Raw genomic sequence first — 13146 nt, 5'->3', positions numbered from 1 at the left:
AGGGGAAGAGAACGGCACACCTGGTCTATCCCATTCCTTATTAATAATTTCTGTAAACCTCTTTAGGTATTGGAAAAACATCAGTACACACCGGCACTGCATAGTATTTATTCAGTCTACACAATTTCTCTGGCACTGTGATTGTAACACAGTCATTCAGAGCTGCTAAAACCTCCCTGAGCAACAAGTGGAGGATCTCAAGTATAAACTTTAAATGTAGAAATATCGGAATCAGGTTAAATCATCTTCCCTGAGTCAAAAATATCACCCACAGACTGAAGCTCCCCTCAGCTTCTGCATATTGTGAGGCAGTATCAGACATGGTTCTTGACGCATCTGTATGCTCTGTATCTACCCCCAGAGCTATCTAGCTTTCCTTTAATTTCAGGTAGTCTGACTAATACCGCTGCCAGAGTATTATTCATAACTTTCGCCATGTCTTGTAAAATAAACGCTATGAGCGCCCTTGATGTACTTGGCGCCATTTGAGCGCGAGTCCCTGAAGCGGGAGTCGAAGAGTCTGACACGTGGGGAGAGTTAGTCGGCATAACTTTCCCCTTGACAGAATCCTCTGGTAAAATAAACGCTATGGGCGCCCTTGATGTACTTGGCGCCATTTGAGCGTGAGTCCCTGAAGCGGGAGTTAAAGGGTCTGACACGTGGGGAGAGTTAGTCGGCATAACTTCCCCCTCGACAGAATCCTCTGGTGATAATGTTTTTAAAGACAAAAAATGATCTTTATTGCTTAACATGAAATCAGTACATCTGGTACACATTCTAAGATGGGGTTCCACCATGGCTTTTAAACATAATGAACAAGGAGCTTCCTCTATGTCAGACATGTTAGTACAGACTAGTAATGAGACTAGTAAGCTTGGAAAACACTTTAAATCAAGTTAACAAGCAAATATAAAAAAACTTTACTGTGCCTTTAAGAGAAACAAATTTTGTCAAAATTTGAAAAACAGTGAAAAAAGGCAGTAAATCAAACGAAATTTTTACAGTATATGTAATAAGTTAACAGAGCATTGCACCCACTTGCAAATGGATGATTAAACCCTTAATGCAAAAAACAGATAAAAAAAAACGACATAGACGTTTTTTTAACAGACACAACAAAACTGCCACAGCTGTGCTGTGGATTACCTTCCCTATAAACGATTTTGGAAGCCTTTTTAGCCCTTTAGAGATGTCCTGTAGTATTCATGGGACTGCTGAGGGAATCTGGATGATTCATTTTGTAATTTTAACTGCACAAAAAAAATCGCCAAAATAGGCCCCTCCCACTCATATTACAACAGTGGAAAGCCTGAGGAAACTGTTTCTAAGCAAAATTTAAGCCAGCCATGTGGAAAAAAACTAGGCCCCAATAAGTTTTATCACCAAACATATATAAAAAAACGATTAAACATGCCAGCAAACGTTTTAAATTACACTTTTATAAGAGTATGTATCTCTATTAGTAAGCCTGATACCAGTCGCTATCACTGCATTTAAGGCTTTACTTACATTACTCCGGTATCAGCAGTATTTTCTAGCAAATTCCATCCCTAGAAAAATATTAACTGCACATACCTTATTGCAGGAAAACCTGCACGCCATTCCCTCTCTGAAGTTACCTCACTCCTCAGAATATGTGAGAACAGCAATGGATCTTAGTTACTTCTGCTAAGATCATAGAAAACGCAGGCAGATTCTTCTTCTAAATACTGCCTGAGATAAACAGTACACTCTGGTACCATTTAAAAATAACAAACTTTTGATTGAAGAAATAAACTAACTATAAAACACCACACTCCTCTTACGACCTCCATCTATGTTGAGAGTTGCAAGAGAATGACTGGATATGGCAGTTAGGGGAGGAGCTATATAGCAGCTCTGCTGTGGGTGAACTTGTAACATATCTCAGACTAATGTCACTATCCCTTTAAGACTTCCTTCTCTGACTGCTGCATTTGGGCAGTATTCACATTCAGCTTGCTTGCCTGCCTGATTAATCATTCATGCACCTGTTTACCTCAGCCTCTTTTTAAGCCTTCTCAGGTCTAATGTGCTTTGCATTAACATTGAAGTGTGATCCTGAACAGAGGCTTGTGTCAGTTTTCTGCTTGAACTTACCAACTATTCCAAGATACAGCATTTTCTATTACCTATGCTAAATATCATCAAACCGCAAGTATCAAAAATATCTCCACTCTGTTTCCTGGACCCAGCTACTTAACAATCTCTGAACTTTATTATAAATAAACTATGCTTTTGCTTACCATCACTCTCTAATTACAACAGCATCTTACTCAGAACTTTATAACTATTTCTCTGCTACAAGTTGTTATTGCTGAAATATCCTGCTGCTATTCAGAACTCTGCATCTTTATGTTCAGTTAAAAGCTTTCATGTGATTCTCCAATATATGTTCAAACAGTAATTGATGCCTTAAACTTAACTTTCACCTGTGCTGCTCTGCTAATTACTGAAATACAGCTCTTTATAACATTATGTACTGTGAACCTACAACAAACCAAGTTTGCATATATATGCACTAAACAGTAATTAATGCCTAAGACTTGCAACCTGTTTATCACTTGTGCTGCTGTGTTTAACCCTGACATACAACCTTATAAAACATTATGTACTGTGAACCTACAACAAACCTTAGTTTGCATCTAAGTATCAAACTTCTACCTGTTTACTTTGGAGCCTGAACATTGCTATATATTTCTCTCATTGAATCCTGCAGCTTCTCCTGTTAACTAATTATAACTCACAGTGAAGACAGAATATATTGTAAACAAATATTGCACCCTCCATTAATTCTTCAATAACCTCTAGCAACTATGAATCGCAGAATATCATCTATCCACGTCCAGGATACTCTTCCCCGGGTCAGGGGTCGGTGTCTTCAAATCCCTACCACTGCCCCGAGGGTCTGTTTCCTGAGCGCATGTACACTGGATCATGACAGAATGTTAATGCCTAAAAAAGGGATCCGCAGTGGTAGTGGACCCTCAAAGGAAAATAAAAAATAACATATCTCAGACCCAAGCAATCCCTAAAGGAAAAACAGAAGATTTTCAAACTTTAAAAAATTTAAAGACACAGTACTCCCATTCTAGTTAATCCTCTACTCATGTTCGTGGTTACCATTTTGGTGAAACTGATCCTGAATCTGACTATGAAAATGAAGAGGATTTAACCATAGCTTCAGCAGAAAAAATTCAGATTTTTAAAGATTTAAAGAGACAGAACCACTTTTCTAAAATGTCATCTGTTCCTCAATTTCATGCTTACCATTTTGGTGAAACTGATTCTGAATCTGACTATGAAAATGAAGAGAATGTATCCATCGAATTAGCAGAAAAAAAATCAGATTTTCAAAGATTTAAAGAGACAGAACCACTATTCAAGAATTTCATCTGTTCCTCATGTTCGTGATTTCCATTTTGGTGAAACTGATTCTGAGTCTGACTATGTAGCTGAAGAGGATGCATTCATAGATTCAGCAGAAAAAATTCAGACCTTTAAAGATTTAAAGAGAGAGGACTACTGTTCCAGAAAACCATCTACTCCTCCTGTTTGTGATTCCTATCCTGGTGATACTGATTCTGAGTCTGAATATGTCAACAAGGAGGATGACTTCACAGACCCAGCTGAACTGGCATTAGACTGGTATGAGCGCAACTTTAATTCGCCACAAACTCAGACAAAACCTCAACCTATTGGCTATAATGACATCCTTGGTTGTTATATTTACAATATGGATGATACAGACAGCTCCCATCATGAAACCTCTCATGGAAATACTGATCTTCCTATTTCTGATATTCCCATGGAATCGTTAGATTGGACAGATTCAGAGCCGGAAGAAAAGACATCTGGTTTACAGACTGCTGTTTGGAGAAAAGGTCCCCTAAACTACTATGCAGATTTATTACATCAGAATTATGCATCCAGTGATGAAGAGGATTTCTGTTCTCAACCTTACTACAAGCCACAATGGCACAACCTAAGAAGCCTCATACTGGGAAGAAAGATCAGTTATCTAAGCTCTCTAAGAAAAAGAAGAAGAAGAAGAAGAAGAAAATCTTTCAGCCTACAGAAAATCAGAAGTGCAAAGAGGAAACTCAGCCTGAATCTCCTGTTTTAGTTTCTGTTGTACCAGACCCTCTCTTGCCTCATGACACTGTCAACACCGAGCTGGATGATGTCTCTAGTCACCATCTGTCTGTTCTTAAAGCATCTAATGGTATCTCTTCTCAGACTCTACAACAACTACAAAAACTGTTTCCAACTATTGATTTCTTGCATCCCACTCATGCTGCCTCAATGTCTATAAATCCTGTGCTAGAAACAAAAGATAATTCTGTTCCAGATATACAACCTTTCAGTTTACCAGAGATAATCCCTGGAGAATTTAGCTCTGATATTCAAACTCAAATAAGCATGCCTGCTGAACTCCAGATAACTTCTCAGATAGAATCTTGTGTCACAATTCCTCCGCATCTACCTGAGTGTGGCATATTTCAATACACTTCACCTTCTCAAAATTCTTCTGTTACTACATCTAAGAAATTGTTTCCCTTGGGAGATACTTTGCACCAACCTACATTTTCTACTACATCAGTTTCCTGTACAGGAATTATTGATACTGAATCCTGTGAGGACAACTTAGAACCAAGTTCGCAAGTGGACATTCTTGACCCTGAAACTTGTACAAAAGTTCTTCAAGAAGATTCCCCAGTGCACATTCCTGTTCCTGTTTTCCATGATTATACTACTAAACCTGACATCAGGGTGGACTCTCCTGGTTTTGACCCTGGTATGGGTATTCCTTTGTTTAACCCAGAAATAGGTGTAATAATACTTGATCCTGAAGATAGCCATGCCCTCTACTCAGAAGCGAGTATGGTTCTTGGCTCTAAAGTGGATCTTGTTAATTCTTCGTTTATGAACCCTGAAGAAAGCCTTGCCCTCTGCTCAGAAGAGAGTATGGTTCCTGGCTCTAAAGTGGGTTCTTTTTCTTTCTCTATAGTTGAACCTTGCCCTGGCATGGGCATTCCTTCACCCGATCCTACTGAGGATATTCCTGAACCTTGCCCTGGTGAGGGCATTCCTACACTTGATCCTATTGAAGATATTCCTGAACCTTGCACAGATGTGGGTACTTCCGAACCATGCCCTGGCATGGGTATTCCTTCACCTGATCCTACTGAGGATATAACTGAACCTTGCCCTGGTGAGGGCATTCCTACACTTGATCCTATTGAGGATATTCCTGAACCCTGCCCTGGGGTGGGCATTCATATACCTGTTCTTAGTGAGGACACTTTTGATTCTGAATCCAGTAAGGAGACATTTCATATTGAATTAGAAGATGGCAAGAACTGGACAAATCTTGCACTCTACACTCCTATCTCCTACTTTGAAGAAAGCACTGCTATTGCGTTAGAAGAAGTGGCTATAGCTTTTTCTTTTGGAGTATATCTAATCCTCAGCCAAGAGGTTAATTCTGAGGATACTCAAATCTCTGACCCAAAGGTGGTTAATCTGGTTATCAATCCAGAATACTGCATCTCGATTTCTGAAGCTGAGGAAAGCCTATTCATATCTCTAGGACTGGCTGCCTTTTCATTGGCTATGTACATGGTCATCTATCATGAAGAACATCCGCCTATCTACCCTCAGGATGATTCTGTGGTAGGAACCTCATTGTATGTTACATTCATGCATTCTCACGATGACTACAAAAAAGTTGACTTCAAGTTTTGCTCTCATCATTTTCAAGATCTTTTGATACCTGAATTACATGGCCTTTACTTCGTCATTCAACTTTTTCAAGAGATCTCCAACCCTCCTTTCTTGATTTCCGATTGGACTCACTACCTCCATACACCTACTACCGGTTCTCCATATCATTTTTGTTCTCTCTCCTTTTGGATTGTGTTGGGCGCCCGGAGGTCGCCTTTAAGGAGGGCGATCTGTAACATATCTCAGCCTAATGTCACTATCCTTTTAAGACTTCCTTCTCTGACTGCTGCATTTGGGCCGTATTCACATTCAGCTTGCTTGCCTGCCTGATTAATCATTCATGCACCTGTTTACCTCAGCCTCTTTTTAAGCCTTCTCAGATCTAATGTGCTTTGCATTAACATTGAAGTGTGATCCTGAACAGAGGCTTGTGTCAGTTTTCTGCTTGAACTTACCAACTATTCCAAGATACAGCATTTTCTATTACCTATGCTAAATATCATCAAACCGCAAGTATCAAAAATATCTCCACTCTGTTACCTGGACACAGCTACTTAATCTCTGAACTTTATTATAAATCAACTATGCTTTTGCTTACCATCACTCTCTAATTACAACAGCATCTTACTCAGAACTTTATAACTATTTCTCTGCTACAAGTTGTTATTGCTGAAATATCCTGCTGCTATTCAGAACTCTGCATCTTTATGTTCAGTTAAAAGCTTTCATGTGATTCTCCAATATATGTTCAAACAGTAATTGATGCCTTAAACTTAACTTTCACCTGTGCTGCTCTGCTAATTACTGAAATACAGCTCTTTATAATATTATGTACTGTGAACCTGCAACAAACCAAGTTTGCATATATATGCACTAAACAGTAATTAATGCCTAAGACTTGCAACCTGTTTATCACTTGTGCTGCTGTGTTTAACCCTGACATACAACCTTATAAAACATTATGTACTGTGAACCTACAACAAACCTTAGTTTGCATCTAAGTATCAAACTTCTACCTGTTTACTTTGGAGCCTGAACATTGCTATATATTTCTCTCATTGAATCCTGCAGCTTCTCCTGTTAACTAATTATAACTCACAGTGAAGCCAGAATATATTGTAAACAAATATTGCACCCTCCATTAATTCTTCAATAACCTCTAGCAACTATGAATCACAGAATATCATCTATCCACGTCCAGGATACTCTTCCCCGGGTCAGGGGTCGGTGTCTTCAAATCCCTACCACTGTCCCGAGGGTCTGTTTCCTGAGCGCATGTACACCGGATCATGACAGAACTCTTGCAACTTCCTGTTGGGAAGGAGAATATCCCATAAGTAATGGATGATCCGTGGACTGGATACACTTAACAAGAGAAAATCTTCCTTTTGCGTCTTTCTTGTCTAGTTACCATATTGGACATAGTAGGGGAATTCTGTTCATTTTCACTATTACTTCTTTCAGATTCATCACTTTCTGTTTCAGAGATATCGCTTTCTATTATTTGTACCCTAGATGGTCTTTGGTTATTGGATCCAAATATCTTTCCCCATTTGTATACTCTCTTGTTAGCAAAGTCAGATATATCTCTATTGAGTTTTGTTTGGTTATTATGTTTAATGTCCGCCTCGTATTTATCCAGTTCTTTCTGGTATCTTTTATATCTGGTTTCAAAATCTGTCAAGCTTTCAAATTCTTTAAGCTGGTTATTTTGCTCTTTGATAATCTCTTCTAATCGGTCATACTCTGCATTATCTTTATCATTTTAACAGAGCATTCAGACAGAGCCTCTTCCCATTCAGTATTCAAGCTTGGATCTTTAAATTCATTCAAATGCTGGGAAAATTTGAATTGTTAAACCTCTTGGAATAAGATCTTTATGTATTTGTCAAAAATGTTATTGCTCCACCATATTTTATCCTGTTTATGAATATTGTATGTATTTCTCTCAAGGCCTGTTCCATTCTATCAGTTATGTTACTGCTGGTGTGTTGAACACTTCATTCAAATCTGTGAATCTTTTCTGTTGCCTATTCAGTCTGTTTTGCATGTTAGCCATGGTATTGGTTTAATAAGTGTGCTCTAATTAAGAAACCTGGAACTGCCAGGTGACCAAGCGTTTTCTTACTAGAAAGAAACAATGGCACTACTCTTGTAAATGCAGAGGGAACACTATCAAGGTTATAGCGTTTATGAATACTCTTATGGTTAGTGTTCAACGGTGCTAAGTATCAAAAACATATACATTATTTACAGTTCCAGCAAAGAAGCTGGACAGGATACTCTAGTGAGCACTCTTCCCTCAAATGGAGATGAAGTACGTGAAAGGATAATTAAAATGTCAAACTTTATTAAATTGTTTAAAATGGGTTGCAATGAAACCTAAAAACAGATGCAGCAAGTAAGCATAAACATAAATTAAGAATACCTTCACTTTGATAAAGTATGAGCGTAACCATGGAGCTGGTTTAATTGGAGCTATGTTTGAGAGGTGGAAGTGCAAACACTCCCCAACGATAAAGCTGCAAAAGGGGCGGCCCTCCACTTTTTAAAAAGCCGCAAGGCGAAACATGTTAAGGGGGGATTGTACAGGAGTTATGGGTATCCTAGTTTTTAAATTAATCAGCTATTAGCTTCAATATTCAACCTACTACCTCAATAGAATAACAGAGTTGTTAACCAATCCGGGCGATGCCCTATATAAATATTGGCTAGGTATTGCAGATACTATGGCCTTGTTTATTTAACGGCTCAAGCCTGAGTGCATTGATACGCTCCACTAGTGTATACAGAGCAGTAATCCATGGGGAATTAGAAACTTTGTTTAATTGCACTGGAAACAGTAATGAGTTGATACTATTTTGCTAAACCAATACTATTTAGTTAATGTTGGTAATTGATGCTTCCTACATAATAGATTACGTACGCCACTCTCAACTATAACAGGAGGGGAATACCAGAGCGGGAGCGAGCTAGATTGAGTTTAATGGCGCGGTCGGGTCGGCTGTGAATAGACAGCGTGCCACGATGTGCTTCTGAAAAAAACAGACCCGCTCAGTAGAGCAAGGAGCGGCGTTCTGTTAAGGTCATTTTCTTAGGAAAATATCTATGCAGCCCTTTGTTTTATAAAGCCAGCGCTAAGCTAATGTTGTATAATTCTGCACTAAGTATTAGAAAAAAAAAGTTATTTACAAATGTATGGTCTATCTGAATCATGAAAGAAAAATGTTGGGTTTCATATCCCTTAACCCCTTAATGACCGCAGCACTTTTCCATTTTCTGTCCGTTTGGGATCAAGGCTATTTTTACATTTTTGCGGTGTTTGTGTTTAGCTGTAATTTTCCTCTTACTCATTTACTGTACCCACACATATTATATACCGTTTTTCTCGCCATTAAATGGACTTTCAAAAGATACCATTATTTTCATCATATCTTATAATTTACTATAAAAAACATTATAAAATATGATGAAAAAATGGAAAAAAACACACTTTTTCTAACTTTGACCCCCAAAATCTGTTACACATCTACAACCACCAAAAAACACCCATGCTAAATAGTTTCTAAATTTTGTCCTGAGTTTAGAAATACCCAATGTTTACATGTTCTTTGCTTTTTTTGCAAGTAAAGGCTGTGACACACTGCAAACGGAGCGACGCGCAGCGTGTACATGCAGCTGTGTGCGCTCAGTGTGTCCTGCCTTTTCATCTCTGAGCACTCTGCTGCGTCAGGTCGCGTAGCTAAGCGCTCAGAGATGAAATATTTGAACTTCAGAAGCGATGCGACGCGAAGCAGCTGCTTTGCCTCGCGCTGCATTGCTTGCAGTGTTGTCACATCCTTTATAGGGCCATAAATACAAGTAGCACTTTGCTATTTCCAAACCACTTTTTTTCAAAATTAGCGCTAGTTACATTGGAACACTAATATCTTTCAGGAATCCCTGAATATCCATTGACATGTATATATTTTTTTTCGAAGACATCCCAAAGTATTGATCTAGGCCCATTTTGGTATATTTCATGCCACCATTTCACCGCCAAATGCGATAAAATAAAAAAAATTGTTCACTTTTTCACAATTTTTTTCACAAACTTTAGGTTTCTCACTGAAATTATTTACAAACAACTTATGCAATTATAGCATAAATGGTTGTAGATGCTTCTCTGGGATCCCCTTTGTTCAGAAATAGCAGACATATATGGCTTTGGCTTTGCTTTTTGGTAATTAGAAGGCTGCTAAATGCCACTGCGCACAATACGTGTATTATGCCCAGCAGTGAAGGGGTTAATTAGGGAGCATGTAGGGAGCTTCCACGGTTAATTTTAGCTTTAGTGTAGTGTAGTAGACAACCCCAAGTATTGATCTAGGCCCATTTTGGTATATTTCATGCCACCATTTCACCGCCAAATGCGATCAAATTAAAAAAAACGTTAATTTTTTCACAATTTTAGGTTTCTCACTGAAATTATTTACAAACAGCTTATGCAATTATGGCACAAATGGTTGTAAATGCTTCTCTGGGATGCCCTTTGTTCAGAAATAGCAGACATATATGACTTTGGCGTTGCTTTTTGGTAATTAGAAAGTCGCTAAATGCTGCTGCGCATCACACGTGTATTATGGCTAGCAGTGAAGGGGTTAATTAGGTAGTTTGTAGAGAGCTTGCAGGGTAAATTTTAGCTTTAGTGTAGAGATCAGCCTCCCACCTGACACATCCCACCCCCTGATCCCTCCCAAACAGCTCCCTTCCCTCCCCCACCTCACAATTGTCCCTGCCATCTTAAGTACTGGCAGAAAGTCTGCCAGTACTAAAATAAAAGTTTTTTTTTTTTTTGTAAATAAAAAAAAAGCATATTTACATATGCTGTGTTTAGGATCCCCCCCCTTAACCCCCAACCTCCCTGATCCCCCCCAAAACAGCTCTCTAAGCCTCCCCCTCAGCCTTATTGGGGGCCATCTTGGGTACTGGCAGCTGTCTGCCAGTACCCAGTTTGCACAATCAAATGTTTATTTTTATTTTTTTATTATTTTTATTTTTCTGTAGTGTAGCTCTCCCCCCCCACGGACCAACCCCCACCACCTAAATGACACCTAAGGGGTTTTTTTTTTTACATTAAATGTCCCACTTTTATTTTGTTTTGGGACACATTTTTTCTGTAGTGTAGCGGTTCCCACCCGCTCCCTCCCCGTGCACGCGCCCGCCCCCTTGTGCACGTGCGCGCGCCCGCGCGCTCCCCCGGACTTCCCCGCCCACGATCCCGCCCCCCTCCACATGACCAGGGCCATCGATGGCCGCCACCCACCTCCCACACCGGCTCCCACCCACCAACGATACCGGCCATCGATGTCCGGTGCAGAGAGGGCCATAGAGTGGCTCTCTCTGCATCGGATGGCTGTAAAAGGTTATTGCAGGATGCCTCCATATCGAGGCATCACTGCAATAACCGGAAAGCAGCTGGAAGCGAGCAGAATCGCTTCCAGCTGCTTTCCACACCGAGGACGTGCAGGGTACGTCCTCAGGCGTTAACTGCCTTTTTTCTGAGGACGTACACTGCACGTCCTCGGTCATTAAGGGGTTAAGTGAGCACACTGGCTGATTTTACTGATCACTGGGCTACAATTTAAGCCAATATTAAACTAAAAATTAGAAGATATTTTTTGATTGTTGCACAAATTATCATTAACTATTTATTTTAACTTATGCAATCAATTTGTACTTTAAGATAGCTAAGTAACATTTATAAATTTGTTTATAATTTTGCTAAGTATTACACTGCCCCCATCTGGCTGCTTCATAATGCTACCCGGCTGGCAACATTTTCTGTGGAAAACACTGCATAATCTTTAAATGTCCAAAGGGTGGCATATACAGATGCTTTACACTAAAGGAAAAACACTTTGCTATCCTCTTTGGACCTAAAGACAATTTACCTCATCTGCTTGACCACTTTGAAATCCGTCCCCACATCTCTCCCAAGCTCTGCTGATGGACGATGGCTCCAGTACCGGCTCCAGTACCGGCTCCAACGCAGGTTTTTTTCCTCCGTGCCAAGGTTCTTCACCAGGGAAAAATGCATATATTTTATCACCAGATCTCTTGTTCTACAAAAAAAAATAGAAAACAAAAAAATATGTCAATGCTAAGCGTGTCCAAAACAGTGAGCATCGCTATTTAAAGCAATGAAAAGTTTTGAAAGATCTCAGCAAGAACAACACTATCATAGGGTAAAGGGGCCTAAGATCAAGAGAAAAACATAAAACTTCCATCCACATACATTCAAGATTATGACATTCATACCAAATCTAGTAAATTGCCGATCATCACTAATTAACTAGAGAGATAGTGTAGGATGACTTTCTATTAAAAAAAAAATTGTTTCTCCTTTGCAGACTAGGTATATGCTAGGTGCACCTCTTTATGCAGGAAATGCATTTTTGTTTTATTTCCCCACATTGCTCTCTTCAGTTTGCCCCTGCAAGACTCATCCCATAGGCATATGGCTATGTCCAGTCACTTAAAGTGAATGTAAAGTGAACACGACTGCCTCACAGCATTGTATAGACTTTTAAAAATGAACCTGAGTTTAATTCATTACATTTTTACCTTTTTACTGCTCCGACAATAAGCGCAGCTCTCCCAACCGCCATATTGTCTTATTGATTGACAGATGACGATTCTTAAAACTACTACTCCTTGTTCCCCCCCCCCCCCCGGGTCGTTCAGCCCCTTTGCATAAACGTCACGGCCCGGGAGGGAAACAACGATTAGTTGTTTTAAGAATCTTCATCTACCAATCAATTAGACAATATGGCGGGCAGGAGAGCTGCGCTTATGAGCGGAGCAGTAAAAAGGTAAAAATGTAAGAAAATAAATAAATATCAAAAATTTCATGAATTAAACTCAGGTTCATTTTTAAAAGTCTATACAATGCCGTGAGGCAGTCGTGTTCACTTTACATTCCCTTTAAATTACCCTTTAAATTATTCAATAAATAGTGGAGGCCAGGGCACCCACAAATAAGGCCCTAGGACCTAGTAAACTGGATATATGCTTTGTCTTTGAAGAAGATTAGCAGTCACCATGAGGTCCAGGTCTCAGATGCCACTTTTGTTACCTTTGTGACATTCACTGCACAGCTTCTTGTCATATCCACTTACCTACTCTGCTGTCTGAAAATCCCTGTGCATGAGTCTTTGACAGAATGGTTAGTGAAAGACAATGAAAATTAGCCCAGGAAAGGTAGCGATCAAGGAAGTAGAATACATTGTAATTAATCTCCTTAATGCCCTCTGCTGTCTTTCATTCAAAGGGGTTAATACACAAATGCAAGTGGAAATTACAATTTAAATCAATGCACATTTGAGGCAATGGAGGAGTTAAATCCCTACTGCACATCTC

General features: G+C 39.4%; 1 protein-coding gene across 1 annotated transcript in view; it reads right to left on the bottom strand.

Annotated features, from left to right (window-relative positions):
- Positions 1-13146, bottom strand: part of SPIDR (scaffold protein involved in DNA repair) — a 1635101-nt gene that overhangs the window by 1532333 nt on the left and 89622 nt on the right. Inside the window, exon 2 of the mRNA XM_053715026.1 lies at positions 11679-11849. Coding sequence (XP_053571001.1) covers positions 11679-11849 — 171 coding nt within the window. The remainder of the gene's footprint in view (positions 1-11678; positions 11850-13146) is intronic.

This window comes from Bombina bombina, chromosome 5 (assembly GCF_027579735.1).
Source record: "Bombina bombina isolate aBomBom1 chromosome 5, aBomBom1.pri, whole genome shotgun sequence".
NCBI lineage: Eukaryota > Metazoa > Chordata > Amphibia > Anura > Bombinatoridae > Bombina > Bombina bombina.
This window is presented reverse-complemented; position numbering and strand designations above follow the sequence as displayed.